The sequence below is a fragment of the Hakea prostrata genome, chromosome 1 (assembly GCF_041222555.1).
Source record: "Hakea prostrata isolate BN-2017 chromosome 1, UWA_Hpros_2, whole genome shotgun sequence".
In the NCBI taxonomy this organism is placed as follows: domain Eukaryota; kingdom Viridiplantae; phylum Streptophyta; class Magnoliopsida; order Proteales; family Proteaceae; genus Hakea; species Hakea prostrata.
In genome coordinates, this window is record NC_142600.1 from 5,395,801 (window position 1) to 5,415,005 (window position 19,205).

The 19,205-nt window shown below is 38.2% G+C and overlaps 1 protein-coding gene across 4 annotated transcripts in view; it reads right to left on the minus strand.

The window, feature by feature from the left end:
- Positions 1-9,607: 9,607 nt before the first annotated feature.
- Positions 9,608-19,205, minus strand: part of LOC149026919 (cullin-associated NEDD8-dissociated protein 1-like) — a 34,994-nt gene continuing 25,396 nt past the window's right edge. For 2 of the 4 annotated variants that reach the window (XM_089157320.1, XM_089157326.1), the window contains exons 22-29: positions 14,824-15,072; positions 14,555-14,740; positions 14,315-14,461; positions 14,044-14,160; positions 12,266-12,434; positions 11,642-11,719; positions 11,410-11,548; positions 9,608-10,099 (exon numbers count right to left, since the gene is read on the minus strand). In XM_089157320.1, the coding sequence (XP_089013446.1) occupies positions 10,003-10,099; positions 11,410-11,548; positions 11,642-11,719; positions 12,266-12,434; positions 14,044-14,160; positions 14,315-14,461; positions 14,555-14,740; positions 14,824-15,072 (1,182 nt within the window). In that variant the 3' untranslated portion in view covers positions 9,608-10,002. The other 2 variants (XR_016173684.1, XM_089157334.1) reach the window with 2 other exon arrangements.

The following is a 19,205-nucleotide window of genomic DNA, read 5'->3' on the forward strand; positions in this document are numbered from 1 at the left end:
GGTAGCAGCTGAGTGTCTGTTTTTTTTTTGGCTTTCTATCTTGTTCGGGGGTAAAGATTTAGTTAGCATACACAAGTCTTGATACTACCTTGTAAGACAATTATTTTCTAAATGGCAGCAGCAGCTATAAGTATAAAATTGAGTTAATGGCTGTGTGGTACAACGAGGTGAGAGACCTTATAGGTGTGATGCCTAGGAGAGTGTGGGGTTTAATCCACCCTATCCTCTTCTGCCTATCTGTCTTCTTTTTCTTTCCATCTGATACCCTGTGTTGTGGTTACTGCTATGAGATCTTTTGTTCAACTGAGATTTGGTTTGGGTGTTGGCTTGCTGCGAGTCTACACTGAATGTTACAGGATTTCTTGGGATTAGATTTATAGTTGCTGGTTGGAGAAGCTGAACTTACCTTGTGGCTCACTGGACTGAGTTCTCTTGTACAGAAGATTTGAGCACAACTCTGATCCACTCATCAGCCGCTACCCAATTTTTGAGTATCAAATCAACACCTCAGTCCTGCTGTTTGATAGTAATTTCAGTGTCATATGCTGGTCCATCAACCTTGTGGTAACTGGTATCTGGTTCTTTCTGTTTCAAACACCTTCAAATATTTCTGCACCTAGACATTGTTTTGTCCCAAGAGTTTGGAGGACTTATCAAACCCTTGTAGAACCCCACCCCATGATGGCCCAACCAACATATAGTCTCTGAAGTTGGTTATTTTTCCGCTTATTTGGTATTGTTCCTGTTCGGTGGCTGACCTATTATGGTTTCTGGTTGATTTCCTATTTGGCCGGGACCTTTCTGAATCCTTTGCTAATTATTGTTGAGGGTTGTGGGGTTGATATGCTCTGCTGTTCATCCTATTGTTAGGTGATTGTTTGATGTGGTGTTGCTGAGATTCATGTTGAGCGTTTTGCTTGCATGCAATTGAAATCCTGCTTGGGATTAGGCGACGTATGTCACTTGTGACTTTCCCTTGCATTAGTTTTGGTTGTCTTAGTGTCGCCTTGCATTGAAGCCCACTCCAGTGCGCTTGGTTCTTCTGATGCTGTGACAAATATGTGTACAATTGAGCCATCATTTGTAGATCACCCAAGGTGTTAGAGGAAAATAGCTTTCCTACCTTAGTTATATGCTAACCAGTTCTGAGTTTCCTCTCTTCTTTTTTCCTTTTTATTTTATTTCATAGAATTGTTTTCTGAGTGAGATTTTAACAAAACATGCAAACTTTTTGCCCTTTTCCGTTGTGAGGTTAAAAAGAAAAGAGGCAGCATGATACCATACAAAAAAAACAAAAACTCATCTTCACTCTATTTGATCAAATGGGAGGTGCCATCTAGATAGCTCTGATGCTGTGACTCATGAGGTTATGTATAGACCAGCAAATGTATCTCCTTCTAAGGTAATTTCAACTAGCTGCAACAGAAGAGGGAGAGAGAAAGAGAGATGTGCTGCTGATTTGTCTGAAAAGTTCAGTTGTTATCCTTCCACGATAATTGAAATTAATGTGTACTTGTGGAGTTGGAGAAATTCTTGCCTGTCTAGGATTCATCATTACCTAAAATAAAAAAAATAAAAATAATAAGGGATAATTACTGTTGCCCCATGTACTTTGATTTTATTACTAATAAAACTCTATTTTTTACGAAATTACTGTTGCCCCCCTATCTTATAACGGTGTTAAGTAGCTGTTAAGTTTGAATATGTAATGTTTACTTTGTCCTTCATTAAAATTAAGAAAACAAAAGACGATGCTACCCCATTTATAAAAACCAGATTAAATGTCAATTTTACCTATAACTTCATTTATTTTGAATTAAAAAAATGTTGGTTTCCCACCTTCACTAAACTTATTTATTTTGAATTAAAAAAATGGGCAAAATTCAAATTCGATTTAGTTTCCCACCTTCACTACAGGTGGATTACGCAAGAAGAAACGTTGAAATCAAATGAGGTTAAATCTCTTCGTCATCCTTCGAACTTCAAAAGTATCACTTATTGTTACAGTGTATAACTAGTAAAGAAGAAAGAACAAGGGAGGAGAGAAGATTGAGTTAGCTTACCCACATGAATGAGTTGAAACTTTGAGGTCTGATTTCCAACACAATCCTTCCCAAAACAAGATTCTCCTCTATTTTTTTCTCCTAAATAATTTAGCATAAAATGTTAATATTTCATATGCAGAAATCTTGGCTTCACTGAACTTAGATACTGCAGTAAATTTTCACGTCTGATGTTGCTTTGCTCCTCTTAGAGTTGTAGGTTGTTGCAGTCCTGCAAGAGATGGAATTGCGAGAGAAGGAATTAACAAGTAGGTGATATTCAGTTTCCAAATTTGAGTTGAATTCTATCTTCCCTCCTCTACGGTTTCTATTTCAATTTTATTCAATCATTATTTCTTTATTTTGGTGATTTTTTTTTTTAGAATGAAACATATTATGATTATTTTTTTCTCTACAATTAATTAGGGGTACTACTGTAACTTGACAAAAGGGTAAATAAGTAAAGAGATAAATAAAATGGTATTTTGGGATTTGTAAAAAATATAGAGATGCCACATCATCAGTAAACTAACGGAACTTAACAGTAGGGAGGCATTAGTAATTGTAGACAAAGTTAAAAGTTGAATTAGTAATTTCGTAAAGAACATGATTTTATTAGTAATAAAATCAAAGTACGAGGGGCAATAGTAATTATCCTATAATAATAATAATAAAATAAAAAGAAAAGAAAAGAAAAAAGAAGAAGAAGTGACTAAAATTAAGAGAGAAACATCTTTTAATTTATTAGCTTAAAAGAACGTTAACTTCTTCCTAATGGAATAACACTACTAGTACCCAAATTCATAAAATAGTAACAACCGAATCAAATATCAGTGCACTAAGAATGAAAATCAATCAGTGGCCCAAGTTGAATCCAATGTACTTGTCAAAATATCATCATAACTGCTGAAGGAGCTATTTTGGTTCTCCTTGGGCTTGATAAGTATATGACCTGCATTTTTATAGATTCTTTTCTGCTATTCTGACTTTAAGCTTTTTAGGTTCTATATCATCTATTATGGTCCTTTTGGGTTATTTATCCCTTTTCTTTAGTCTCCCTTGGGTGGGGGGTGTTTTCTTCCTTTCTTTATTTCCCCTTCCTTTCCCCCCGGTTTCGGAACCGGATGATTAAACAAATCACCCAAATGAACAAAATAAACCAAGATCTTGTGCAATATAAATTGAAAGACAATCACAAAGCAAAATAAACAACAAACCACCACAAGAATGAAAATGAAATGCAAACAACACACAAGAATTTTACGTGGTTCACTAATCCCAAATATTCGAGATTAGCTACATCCACGGGGAGGGATTTCACTATTTTAATCTTCAAAATAGTACAAGATTTGAGTGTGATACAATGTTACCTCAACCGGTCACATAACCTCTCAAAGCTCCTTAGAATACCCTTCCACCTTAAGCTCTTGAAGAAAACCCTTCAATCCAAGCTCAAGCTTCAATGGAGTTGCAATGGAGAAGAACACAAGAGAGAAGAAACCCTTTTCTTGCAAAACCACAAGAAGAAGAAGACTAACAAAGCCAATCCCGTTTTTGGACAAAAACCACTTTAGAAGTCCCTAGAAACTCACTTTTTCTCTCTCCATTTACCTCTCCCAAGGCCCTCTTAATGATACCAAACACCTACCCATGTTTAACACTAAGTGGGACCCACCAAATTCAAAATTTGAATTTAAACAAAGATAAAGTGATTTTCATCACTAAACCCAACAATCTCCACCTTGATGGAAATCACTTACTTGTCATGTTTCTTGAAACCAAGAGAAGATAGAGACCAATTCAACTTCTCTCCTTGGACAACCTTGGTAAGCATATCCGCCACATTCTCATTGGTTCCAACTTTTAACAATTGGATCCTTCCGTCTTCAATGACTTCTCGAATGTAATGATATTGTACCAATATATGCTTTGTCCTCTTGTGATGTACCGGGTTCTTGGTCAAGTAAATTGCACTCATATTATCACAAAACAAATGCATACCTTTTGACTCAATGCCAATCTCACCCATCAAACCTTGAAGCCACACCGCTTCTTTACAAGCTTCGGTTGCCGCCATATATTCCGCTTCGGTAGTTAATAATGCCACCGTTGCTTGAAGCTTAGACATCCAACTTATTGGACCATTTCCATACCTGAAAACATACCCCATTGTAGATCGCCCCTTATCACGATCATCACAATAACTAGCATCCACATAGCCTTGAACTTGCTCTCCACCTTTGCTAAATGTGATAGAGTAGTCACTTGTGCCTCTCAAATATCTAAGCACCCATTTTGCCGCCTCCCAATGCTTCTTTCCGGGATTTGCCATAAACCTACTCAACACACCAACCGCATGAGCAATATCCGGCCTAGTGCACACCATTAGAAACATCAAGCTCCCAACTAAACTTGAATAAGGGTATCTAGACATCTTGGTCTTTTCATCTTCCGTATTTGGGCTATCATTGGAAGATAATTTGAAATGTGATCCCAATGGAGTTGAAACCGCCTTTTCTTTACACTTGCCAAACTTCTCAAGAATTTTCTTCACAAAAGACTTTTGTGAAAGTGATAAAGTCCCATTCATTCTATCTCTTTGAATCTCAACTCCAAGAATTTGTTTGGCTTGACCAAGATCCTTCATTTCAAACCTCTTGCTCAAACATCCTTTGAGCTCTTCAATTTTAGCTTTATCCTTGGACACCAAAAGCATGTCATCCACATATAAAACTAAAATCACATATGAACCATATCAAAGAACTTAATGTATAAACAATGGTCATATTCACTTCTTTTGAACCAAGACTTAAAATGAAGGAGTCAAAAGTTTTGTACCATTGTCTTGAAGCTTGTTTAAGTCCATATAAGGACTTCCTCAACTTGCACACGAGCTCCCTTGCCTTTCTCAACAAATCCTTCCGGTTGCCTCATGTACACCTCTTCAAGAAGATCACCATGTAAAAACGCTGTTTTACATCCATTTGTTCAAGCTCCAAGTCATGTATAGCAACAAGTCCAAGCACCAATCTAATAGTCACCAACTTCACAACCGGGAAAAGACTTCAAAGAAATCAATACCTCCTTGTGCAAAGCCTGGGCAACAAGCCTGCCCTATACCTTCCACCTTGCCATCCACCCCTCTCTTGAGTTTGTACACCCATTTACAACCAATGGCTTTCTTCCTTTTGGCAATTCCACCAAATCCCATGTCTTGTTCTTTTGAAGTGCTTGAAACTCTTCATTCATTGCATCCTTCCAATGCTTTGCATCATCCACATTGATGGCATCAAGAAATGTACTTGGTTCTTCATTTAAAGCCACCAAAGCTCTAAGAGTATTTGGATCAACACAATCCTGTACCCCGCAAACGAGTTTGTCTTGTTGGCCTCCTCCCAAAGGTACCACAATTCTTCCAACACCAACCGGTGTTCTCTAATTCTCCTTGTACATCTTGATCATCAAGATCTATGACATCTTCATCATGAGCATCCTCATTTGAAGAACTTGTAGGTTGCATGTGAAATTCATGGGTATCCTCAACAATTGATTTTTCTTCATCACATTTCTTTCCACCCCTTAATCAACATAGAGGATTCATCAAAATGTACATCACGACTTATAGTGATCTTATGGGTACTTGGATCCCATAACGATACCCCTCACATTCTTAGCATATCCTACAAAAATGCACTTCTTGGATTTTGGATCAAGTTTGCTCCTTTGACAACTTGGAATCAAAGCATATGCATCACATCCAAAAATTTTCAAATCCGAATAATCACAAGGAGTTCCATGCCATACCTCATTTGGAGTCTTCCACCCAAAGTCAGAAGGAGACCTATTCACAAGATAGCATGCCGTCAACACCGCGCCCACAACTCTTCTCCAAGTTTGCATTGCTAAGCATAGCCCGAACCCCTCCATCAATGTTCTATTCATGCCGCCACCCATTTGTTGTGGAGTATGCACAACCGTATGATGCCATACAATTCCAACTTCCTTGCAAAAATTACCAAATCATTCTTTGCATATTCCATTCCATATCCGTCCTCAAAACTTTGATGCTCTACCGGTTGTTTTTCCACCTCAACCTTGAAGTTCTTGAATGCCATTAACACATCACCTTTGACTTGAGAATTGTCACACATACTTTCCTTAAAAATCATCAATGAAAGTAACAAAGTATTGAGCACCACCATAAGACATATCCGGTGATGGACCCCAAACATCGAGTGAATATAATCAACAATCCCTTTACTTGTGTGCAACCCGCTTTAAAAGCCCTTCTATGATGCTTCCCATAGACACAATGCTCACAAAATTCCTTCTCTAAAAAATTCAGATTTGGGATAAGTTTCTTTTCCATCAAAACTTTCATACCTTTTCACTCATGTGCCCAAGTCTTCGAGCCACAACCTAAGAGAAACATCTCCTTTGTCAACCGCCACATTTGCAACATCATCAACAATGGAACTACCCAACAACTTGTACAAGAGACCAACCGGATCCCTTCATGATAACAAGAGCACCTCTGAAACTTTGAGTACTCCATCTCCTCCGGAAAATTTACAACCTCCTTCTCCAAAGTAGATAAAGAAATCAAACCTTGTCATATCCGAACATGTCTAACATTCAAGTGTGCAACAATACCATCAAACATCTTCAAGTGTACCGATCCAATGCCAAGTGTTCTACTAGATGAGTTATTCCCCATTTTCACCAATCCTCCTTCACATGGCTCAATGTGCTAAACCAAGATTGTGTGGGCACATATGATGTGTAGCACCGGTGTCAAGAACCCAATTTGGTGAAATCAATGCAACCACTATCAACACTATCTTCGATAACACTAGATGTGGTAGCCACAACTTGATTTGCCTCCTTAGAATGTTCACCAACAATCTCTTTACCTTTTCATTTCCCGAATTAAAACCATTTTTCTTCTTTTGAAACAATCTTTTAAGATGTCCACTCTCTCCACAAAACCAACAATTGTACTGCATCATGCCCTTGGATTTAGAACGATGTCTTGACTTGCTTCTTGAAGAACCCTTTGAAGAATCATGACGTCTTGCTTCACCCCTTTCATATTAGCCCGAACCCACCTCCAAGAACTTCCCAACGAAGCCTTTTCGGAGTTCATCGGCAAGTAATGTACTACAAACCGAATCAAAGTCAAAAGAACCCCTACTACAACATAGGGTCGTTACCAAATGATCATAAGATTCCGGTAGAGTGCAAAGTAAAATCACCCTTGTCTCATCCCACTTTTTCAACACTTTCCAATTGACAAAGTATATTGTTGAACTCATTCAAATGATTAGAAATATTGAACCATCCTTCATTCTACAAGAAAATAATTTCTCTTCAAGAAAATTCTATTTGTGAGAGACTTTGTTTGGTAGATGCTTTCCAACTTTGACCACAAACGGCCGATTTCATGTGCAATATTAAATAAAACTTCATTGGACAAGCTCAACCAAATAGTAGACATGGCTGAGATCCACCTCCCAATCATCATCTCATCCCTCCGTTCTACCTTCCCAACAATGCTGTGACAACCATTTTGAATTAACAAATCCATCTTCATTTCCATAATTCAAAATTTGTCTCCACAAATGGCTCCACCCTAAATGTATGAGCACCATTGTCTTCAAAATAAATGCACAAAACCAGCTCGATGCCAATTGTAGAAGACAAGACCAAACACGAACCGATGATTAAACAAATCACCCAAATGAACAAAATAAACCAAGATCTTGTGAATATAAATTGAAAGACAATCACAAAGCAAAATAAACAACAAACCACCACAAGAATGAAAATGAAAGCAAACAACACACAAGAATTACGGGTCACTAACCCAAATATCGAGATAGCACACCACGGGGAGGGATTTCACTATTTTAATCTTCAAAATAGTACAAGATTTGAGGAACAATGTTACCTCAACCGTCAATAACCTCTCAAAGCTCTAAATACCCTCCACCTTAAGCCTTGAAGAAAACTCAATCCAAGCTCAAGCTCAATGGAGTTGCAATGGAGAAGAACACAAGAGAGAAGAAACCTTTTCTTGCAAAACCACAAGAAGAAGAAGACTAACAAAGCCAATCCCGTTTTTGGACAAAACCACTTTAGAAGTCCAGAAACACTCCATTTACCCCCCAAGGCCCTCTTAATGATACCAAACACCTACCCATGTTTAACACTAAGTGGGACCCACCAAATTCAAAATTTGAATTTAAACAAAGATAAAGTGATTTTCATCACTAAACCCAACAGTCTACATGCCACTAAAACAAAACCTGCTAACGAAACTGTTTCCCCCCGTGAGAGAAAATGGGGGGGGGGGCGGGGGGGGGGGGGGGAGGAAACAAAAGGGGCCACCCTCTATAGAAAGGAGACGGGGGAGGGGGGGCGGATGCAAAAAAAAAAAAAAAAAAAAAAAAAAAAAAAAAACATACTTGCCTTTTATGACCCCTCAACAGAATACAAATAGAACCCTTCAGAGAAAGCAAACCTTGTTCTTTTTCCACATATTACTGTTGTCTTTTATCTCATTGTTATTTAGATGAGGTTGTTTCTAGTTGGAACTTCTGCTCATGGACTATTTGTCAGTTTCACTGCTACACCCATGTTTGACAAACTGTCAGGTCAAAAAAGTAGGATTTTGTATTTTCTCTTGCAGGCAAGGAAGGGTCCCTCTTTTGGGAAAGATCCTGCCTTTCGATAGCCAGTTCAATGCAGCACGTTTCCTCTTTTATTTCAAGGAAACCAATTTTCTTATTTGGGGGATTTTGATATTTAGAGAATTAAGCAGAACTGTATTTCATATAGGCTGCCTAGCTGTCTTGGCTGATCTCCTCTTATTGTGTTAAGCACTGGTTGAATTTAATTTTGTCCTTGTAGTGTTCTTCGAACTGTTTAGTGTCAAACCTGAAACTGACCCTGTCAGAATAGATCTCATGGTCGGGCTTGTTGAAAGATCTTCCCAAACAACAGAAAATGAACCTTAAAGTAATAATGAACAACAAAAGTAAGAACTAGAAATAGGAAGACAAATTTGTTAACTGCAACAGAATCATCAGAATGGGTTGGAACTCCGATCAAATAGTCTACTGGAGGATCATTCTTTTTAATCTTCTTTTCTACTCTAGCAATCCTTTGGGCACCTCCTATTGCTTAACTTTCATCTTTCCCCCTGAACAAGTTCGAACAAGTTCAACGGCACTAGACACACACATTCCTGTTTGTATTTTTGGGGTTTGGAATTGCTGTTTGCAGCTAGAATGCAGGACTGGCTCTAGCATTGTACCTCAGGCAAGAATGCAGGTGGAATTTTGGTCATTGTCATGGTGCAGTATATGACTGAAAACATCATTGTTTGTGGATATTGAAGCAATCTTTCTAAAGGAGGATTTTTCCTTTTTTGGTAGAATGGTAAATCAACGCCGTATTATCACTGCAGTCGTCATCACAAGTAGCTACGAGAGAGAGAGAGGAATTGAAGGGAAATGGTTCAATTTTTGAAGTCATTTACACTTTAGAATTCGATGCAAAAAGGGAATTGACCTTTTTTTGTACACCCTTTTCATTTGAAAGAACCAAATGCAGATAAAACGTAAAATTTACAGAATCCCAATCAAAGTTTTCCTTTTAACTTTTTAAAAGGCATGGGGAGATGAAGAGCATAGCGTAATGTTGAATGAGATAACAACAGCAATATGGCCAACTATTTTTCGTTGTTCTCCCCCATTTCTTATCTTCACATGGGTATATATACTAAGCTCACAAAAATTTAACTTGAGGGGGGAGAGTGAGACATAGTATGAAGGGACCAGACAATCTCATGCCAGACTGAAGAAGCTCCACTGGCAGCATCTACAAATGAACGAAGATAACATCTCTTTCATGCCACCCTTTACATACAATCCTGAGTCAGGGAATGAAAGGTCTGTCACTCGTAACGAATGGAATTGTACTTGTCAGCGAGCAAGGGTGCTTTTGTAATCTCATCCATAAGGCTCTTAAATTTGATACTGCAGCCTCTTCCACTGAAAAGAGTATAAAGATTAAAAAATCAAAATCAAAGGGGGAAAACATAAAGCATAAGAGTCTTAGTCGATAAAAATCAGTTTGCAAAAACTTCAACCTTAATTGCTATAACATAATACATGTTATAAAGGAATAAAATCACACTGTTGGCAGGGGCAGGCAGGCCTGTCATTTTTGTCACCTAAAAACAATTGTGAGAATAAGAGGTAGTTAAGGTGTCAATGATGCAAATTATACTGCCATTTGGATATTTCTAGATGAATTTCTAACCGGCCTTTTTCTTTTCTTCTTCTTCTTCCTCACCCTTTTTTCTTTTGTGGTTGTGTTTGTTGGACCAAGGTGCTGCAATGTTTAAGATTACCCAATATGGCTAGAAGTTGACGCTTCAGGGAATCCAAGAGAATGACAAAGTGGTGCTTTCCTTAAGCCTCTTTAAAAGACCCTAACCACTAGGTAAAGTGGATACCAAGAAGTAAATTTCCATTCTATGACTAGGTTGTGCAGCCCATCATGCATCTGGGCAGGGCGACAGGCAGAGGTCAAGTAGGCATTGCCGAGGACAGCCTAATCAAAAAGATGGGCAACACTTGCAGAGTCTCGGCCCAACCCAAGAAAAAAAATCTATAGCCTGCATCAAGGATCATTTTTCATGGTTTTCTCAGATCAATGGGCACATTAAGATTCGTCACGCTAGTTGCTCTATAGCATCCAGGGCTTAACCATAAATAAGGGACAAGGTAGTTGGTAAATTAAAATGCATTATATGTTCTCATGCATAGCCTTGGTGTTCTCTGGCAACATTTATTTTCATTCATTAGTGTCGGGCTTTGGCATGACCAAGAGGCCAGCAAAACCATAGGTAAGAGAAGCCTCTCAAGCCACAACACTATCAACTTTCCACTGCTCACACATAATTTGAGGAAATCCAGCAGTGTCTTCAAGCATTAGATAGCATTTTAACATGCCATACATGGTCAATACCCAGTTGAAGCATCATAAGCAAAGGCACAACACAGAGTTTAATAGAGATTGCATTCAGAATCACTTAGAGATACACATAGCATACTGTGCACTAGCACCCAGCATTTTAAGGGGGAAAAGATAAAAATCTGATAATCAATATCTTTATTCCACAATGCTGGGTAGCTTTGGATATTTATTAAGCGCATCAAGATTAGCATTTTCTGATCATTGCAATTGATCTATATTTGCTTTGGGACCATCTTTGTTTTGTGACGCATTATGAGCTAACACCATAAATTGAGCCAATATTTGATACAAACAATAAAGAAAATTTAAGGGGCCAAACCTTATCCGATTCAAGGAAGCAATTGCTCGCAGTGCACTTCGTATCATGTCCTCATTACGATCCACTTCTTGTTTCACCGCATCAGGCTTTGGCTTGTGATTAATAGTTTTTTGCAGAGGATCAACCAATGAATCCAATACTGAAGTTCAAAAGAATAGGAAGAGGATGAAATTCTGTATAAACACACCTAAAATAAACATACAAGAAAAAGAAGTCTTTGTTCAACACTTACCTGCCAGTACAGCAAATGGAAACTTCTCCGCGAGTTTTGAGAGGATAAGATGACAGGGCATTTTAACATCATAATGATCTGGAAGAAAAAGATATTTCAAGTCATGTAGCAAGCAATCTAGTTTGTCAGTCAGCTAAAAGTTGCCATTAAATTCATTATATTTGGTAGCTGGCCAGGCACATATAAATGTAAAATATCCTATTCATGAAACCAGTTAACGCACTGTATCTTGTTGGAAGTAATTACAGCGTACAGCACATCAGGAAAATAAAACTTTACATATCCAGTGCAAGAAAAGAGGAATTAAACATAACTCAAGGCTCTCATTTGATTAAATGACTAAGTGAGAACAGTAGTAGAACTTCTAAGAATTTATTATGTACAATCATAAACCACAAAACATTAAATGGACACTGAAAATATACAATGGATGCATCAGAAAATTAAAAAGAAAGACATTCCCAAAACTCAGTCTCAAGTCTAGCATTAACTTCATCAGAATACAAATTGGATTTGGATGGATAACAAATTCAGCCAAGAAGCAAAGATCCAAAGGATGACTCAGTAAGGCAACAAAATTAACTTTTAAGATACAAAGGAGGAGGATAGTAAGGTTAATCTCACCATCTAAACCAGAGCTAAGGTAAGGAACAATGAAAGATGAAGGATTCATTTGTCCCAGGCAACTGTCCAGTAATGTGTCGACACATTCAAAAGCTGCTTTCCTTAGTTCAAGGCCATCATCGACGACATGCTTAAAAGGACCTAGATCGACAGTCCTGATCAACTCTTTCTGCACAAGATAGGACAAGCTACTAAGAATTTGACCCATACTGAACAAGCAAGAGACACAAACCCACACCCTGCTCCTACGCCCAACCCCTCCTCTCCCCGTCACCCCCAAAAAAAATAAAACATAAAAAGAAACATATATATATAGTAGCCACCAGATTTTTTATGAGTTCACATTTTGTGCATTACAGAAAAGCTTCCACGACTACCCTCAGTGCCTTATTTTTTATGTTATTATTACTAATAACACTAGTCAATGAGTGCTAGACCATTTGTTCATTTTGTATACAACTACACATCATTTGCCAATGCAGGGTTTGTTGAGTGGTAAAGATCCATACTTCTCAGTGGCGAGGTCTTGGGTTCGACCCTTGCGAACGGCATTTCATTTCCAGTATTAAAAAAAGCACCAGTACCCAAAAAAAATAAAAAAATACAACTACACATCATGGTGAGGAGTCCTTACAAGTCAATTTAATTGGAGATGACTAGTTTACAAGAAAAGAGGGAAAAAGAACCACCTAGGCCTCAAATAGTTGGCCATCTAAATGTTGGTTGTTTTGAATGTACTTTCATCTTCAGGCACTCAGGGCTGTAACAGACTTAAGGAATTTGTAAGATCAACAAACGATGCATGTATGATTCTTTTTAGTTGTGAGTTCTGACTAATCATGGAAATTCTTTGGGATATCAAAATGAAGAAACAAATAATTATGCGGTTGAATAAAATAGCTTGCATTGCAGCCACCCTCAAATAGAGATTTGCTCTTTAATATTAAAAAGAAGAAAAATCTACTTTACTTTGTTTATTTGAGTGGTGCCATAATCACCGTCAGGTAGTATTTCCCAGGAACAATGCTCTCTTTCAAGCCTTTCCATTAATCAACACAACTATCTCCATATAAAGTAGTACCAATTCCGGGGCTACATCCAACAAACAGCTAGTAAGAATCCCAACCACATGGTACGATTGTATCTACAGTAGTACAGTAGGCTAACCCTTGATTAGAAACAATAATGCAGGATTAGGGCTAACAACTCGATCAACAGTATGGGCCCTACAGGCTATGGGTTCAACTCTAAAGGCTCTTACAATAAATAAAGTGAAGTAAGCACTAGAAAAATGAGGAAATAATCCAAAAAAAAGAGCCCCAGCCATAATGTAAAGGGACTAGCATGGCAAGAAATTATGAAGAAAGATCTCCTAAAATCTTAGTAGAATCTAATACAACTCAAACAGGAATTTAATAAATTGGCCAACAAAACTTTCCCCCTGACAAGGACTTATAGGTGACAGCTTAGAGGGCTAGAAGTCGGGCTCATGACTGGAATAAAATCCACCCAAAGGGAAGCCTCAATAATCCTCACCTCCTTTTTCCTCTCCTCATTTGAACGACATAAATCAACTTTATTGGTTTCCTACCCCCAAAAAAAACAATCAACTTTCTTGGTTTGGTGTTTGAGACATGAATGTCAAGAAAATATACATGCTTCTTTCTCACACTATCACCAAAGAGGCAAGACCACGAGCTTCTCGAAAACAAAAACAAGGTTCTCAAGTTGGGTGCAGACACTACAGAATTAAAAGTAAGTTTGAACTGCACATTTACCTTAACCACAGTCTGGTCATAAAGAAGGGGTAATAACTCTGGAAGAAACCCCTTAACAAGGTTTGGTTTTTTGTGAGCCGCTGTACTCAATGCCAAAACAGCTGCGCGTCTAACATGCTGGAAACCCATTCAGAGATATAATTTAACTGATTATTAATCAATAATTCATGTAAAAGATAAGCAATCAAAAGAGTGAACATAAAGGAGTAATGGCTTCAGGAAAGAGAGAGAACTGAATTTATGCTACTTGACTTGAAGAAATATTAATTACCCGGTCATGATCCTTAATAAGCATCAGGAATGAAGATATCTCAGGATATAAAATCTTATCAAACTTCTCTGGCCTCTCAACAATTGAATATTTAATTGCTATTACAACTGTCGCTCTAATGAATGCAGCAGGACTAGTTGTCCGCACCTATATTAATGACAGAAGAATTATGCCAGTTGCACAAGTGTTTAACATAAATACAATCAACCGAAAAAAATGAAAACCAAATAGGAAATTCACCTTAAGTGCAGGAACAAGCTTTGCAGGCTCAATAAGAGCAATTTTGCCAAGACATTCAGCTACTACATTACGAACACCCTCTTCCTCACTTTCACATTGATTAAAAAGCAATTTCAGTATCTTTTCCACACTGGTATCCTGAAACTCAGTTTGGCCTGCTTTGTCTAAAGACTGCCTAGCAATAACCTGCAAAGTGGAATATATACATTTAAATAGGACACGAAGAAGAGCATCAAGAATTTTTAGATAGATGCCAGGTAGGAACAAACCTCTTTCAAAGAATGAAGCAACAGATACTGCTTTTTCTGTTGGTTATCTATTTGATCCAAAATAAAAGGTAAGTACTTCGTTAGATTTCCCACAGCTATATTTCCAAGAGCATAGGAGGCAGCAGACTTTATTTCCTCAAATGGAGATTGGAAGGACTCCATAACAATTTTCTCTATGTGTGCATGTGAACTAAGATCTTTCCTCCTTCCGATTTCTCCCAGGCAAAGCAAGGACAAGTGTTGCTTAGCCTAAATAAGTTAAACACCATGGATATGCATAAGAATTCGAGCAGAAAAAACAAAATAAATGAAATTGTCAAACAAATACTTCACTCAACTGGTTTGACCAATGACTTCAGGCATTATATTTAAGACTGACAAAAAACCAACAACAAATACTAAATTTTAAATTCAAGTAACAGATGTTTACTCCCGCTATGCCACCCGCTGACCTTACACTCCTTAGAGAGTTCTAAGGTGCATGAATTGCCATAGCGTGCATATTGTTTTTCATGGATTGTTTCGTTCGGTCATCTATTCATTCGGGCAAGAACCGGCTCGCCCTCATCTTACAAGTTCAGACAGAGCTTATAAAAAATTGTAGTTCATTAAGTACTAAAATAAATGCATGTTATGCAGGATATTCTACAAGAATGGTATAGAAGCATTTTTAAGGGCAAAGAGTACCAAACAGATGCAACTAACCCATCGACTAACAACTCTTCTGTGATGGCAGTGTGATGCTACCAGACCCCTGGCTCCAGCCTGGTCTCTCTAAGCCCTCCTGCATGCTCCACTTCCCAATCTCCCCTGCCTACCCTCTTTGCCTTGCTCAGAATTCCCTCTTTGGTCTAGCACCCTCCTTCCTTCTGCTCCCTCTGCACTTTGTCTCTCTTTCGTCGATGGTTCCAAGGCTGCACCCCACTTGATGCTGATCCAGCCCCTAATTAAGGCCTTTAGATTTGTTGCCCAGGCCATAAAAGCCAAGTGAAGCCCCTAGGCTTGCTGCCCAACATCACTTCAAATCATTTTTTGCTTTTCCAAACTTGGTTTTCTTTTTCCCAAAGTAACTTCAATAGCAGTCTTGTAATTCTGCTCAATCGAAGGGCAATTCTTGTAATTCTTTAATCAGTTACTGTGACATTACAGGGCCCATGTTGGATTCTATTAGGAGTTCAATTAGAGTTTGTATAGGAGTTAAATTAGAGTTTGTATTCATGTAAAATTCTATTCCTTGTAAAAGTGTACTTTCCACTTAATTATAAATAGAGGGCTTGAGATCATTGATCCATAAGCCATTCAGCCAAACATTGTGTTTTACAACATGGCATCAGAGCCTAAATACGATTAGGGAAGTGAGAAAAAAAAAGGAAGTGTCGAACCTACCTCCTCGCCTCTCTCTCGCTGTCGTTATCGCAGAAAGAGTGTTGAGAGTGAACCTATCTCATTCAAAACCCATCGAAACCTATCGAAAGGCCATCGCCTCTCTCCTGTCGCAGCTCTTCAAACCCATCAAACCCCATCGCCCATCCTTTCTGGCTATTCTTCAATATCGCTGCTGAACTAAGTTCTTCAAATCTGCTGCATACCGTGAGAAAAGACCAAGAACAGAGAAAAAAAAAAAAAGGGGAAAGAAAAAGAACATAAGTTCTCCACCGCTGCTCCTACCTCCGCCGCTGCACTACAATGAGGTATTTCGAACATCCTATCTTCCTTCCCCTACCGCTGCACTACCTGCAAATTTTTTCTCTCTCTGGTTCTTCATCTGAAACCTGCGATTGGGGTTATTCATCTGAACTTGTGATTCGATTTAACCCAAAACATATTAGCCCAAACAAAACAGATATTTGAGGGTTAATTTTGTAAATTTACATTCTATCAAGGATCTATTAGTAAATTTGCATTTGTAGGGACTTATATAAGTTATATGTAAATTTGTATAAGTTCAAAGACCTATCTGCAAATTCTGATTTTTCAGGGACATATTTGTAATTACTGAGAAAGAAAGAAAAAAAAAAGTATTTGGACCCATTGCTCTTTGGACCGTGTTTGTTTTCTTTTCGGGTATCCTGAAAATATATATTGGGTGATTAAGTGCATGTCTAGGAAAATTTTGTCTAAAGAGTCTGGCATTTAAGCGGACCAATTGTGTCCCTCTAGTCTTTCCTGGAAATTTTCCTGGTGTGCTTTGGTTCAACAATAAATTAATTGGAGGTAACCTGAGGAGATATTTTTCACGTGTTATCATTACTTAGAATTGTTTTGGATTGTTCGGCTATTGTATTCTGCAAAATTTCTGTTACTTCGAAAGGTTGAAGACTGAAAAACTGCAGATAATTTTGTCAACATGATAACTATTGATGGTACTCCTGCTCCCACTGGCTCCGAACATTACCCCACTCTTCATCCTCTTTCGGTAAGCTTTGATGGGACAAATTATTTGATTTGGTCCCGATCTGCTTATATGACTATTGCCGGAAGAGGACTTGTTGGACACATTACGAGCACCACTATCAAACCTACTACCACATGCGTTTCACAGGATAAATGGATCTCGAATGACTCTTATATTATGTCATTTCTTTTGAATTCCATGATTCCAGATATTGCCCGTGGATATCTATTACTTGATACTGCAGCCCAAATCTAGAAGGCTATTACTGAAACATATGGATAGTTGGGAAAGAAACACAAGTTTATGAGTTACGAAAGAAGCTTCATGAGACTACCCAAAAGGAACTGTGGCCCAATATTATTCTGCGTTGCGATCTCTTTGGCAGGAGTTGGATCATTATGGGAATTATCATCCCACTAACCCAGATGATGTGACTACTTATAGGAAGCACATTGATAAGATTCGGGTATATGACTTCTGGGCAAGTTTGAATGTGGAGTACGATCAGATTAGAGTACAAGTCTTAAGTCGTTCTCCCTTTCCTACACTAGAACAGTCTTATGCTCTTGTTCAGTGTGAGGAAAGTCGTCGCTTAGCCATGTTTCATACACCTATTATGGAGAAATCAGCCTTACAGTCTGTTCGCACTAAATCTGATTTGGCTAAGGAGATTGTTAAGTGTGAGCACTGTCACAAACCATATCATACCAAGGCAAATTGTTGGAAACTACATGGGAAGCCCACTGATTTTGAGCAAAAAGAGCACAAAGAAAGGGAAAACCAAAGGCTAATCTTTTTGAGACAGTTTCCACCACACCCACTGCAGATGTTGGTTTTTCACAGAAGGAGTTCGCTACTCTGCAACGTATTTTGCGGTCTTCTACTGCTGGTACAGCCTTGAGTGCTTCCTCTACTACCCATACCAACTTCTACTTTGCTACTTCAGGTAAAACTTTTATAGGCTTTCAAGTTTCTTCAATTTTTACTCCTTGGATCATTGATACAGGAGTCATAGATCATATGACAGGTTTATCCTCCTCTTTCTTACAATATTCTACAACTTCTGGAAAGGATAAAGTTTGAATTGCTGATGGCTCCTATTCTTCCATTGCAGGAAAAGGGATCATTCAGCATTCTCCATCACTTTTTTTGTCTAAAGTTTTACATGTTCCCTCTTTCTCTACTAACTTGCTCTCTATCAGTAATCTTACACAGGACTTTAATTGTAAAGTGATTTTTTCCCCATCTTACTTGTATCTTCCAGGATCGGTCACGGGGAAGGAGATTGGACGTGGTAAACTAGACAATGGACTTTATTTGCTCGAGCTGATTGAAGGATCAACTTTTGTTTTGACTACATCTTCTAATCCGATCCATTCGGTAATATCAAACCTTCATTAGTGGCACCGTAGGCTAGGTCACCCCCCTCTAGGAACTCTTAAGAAAATATTTCCTGACTTGATTTCTACTTGTAACGAGGATAATTCTTTTTGTGAAGCCTGCATTTTTGTGAAGCAGACTCGTTCTACTTATTTACCTTCTATTCATAATAAAAAACCTATTCCTTTTATGTTAATTCATACTGATGTACGGGGTCCCTGCCGACGTGTGTCTATTACTGGCCATAGGTACTTTGTTACTTTTATTGATTGTCACTTTCGTTTTACATGGATTTATCTTTTAAAACAAAAAAATAAAGAGGTTTTTCGATGTTTTCGTGATTTTCATAATATGATTAAAACTCAGTTCAATGCCACTGTGAAGATCCTTCGCAGTGACAATGGCACAAAGTATATTGATGGTGAATTTCAAAGATATCTCTCTGACTCTGACATAATACATCAGACAGTTGCGTTGATACGGTTGCCCAAAATGGGGTTACCAAAAGGAAGAATCGGCATCTCTTAGAGATAGCCCGTTCCATTATGTAATGTACCTGACCAATACTAGAGTGATGCCGAGTAGTATACTTGGTTTTAAATGTCCT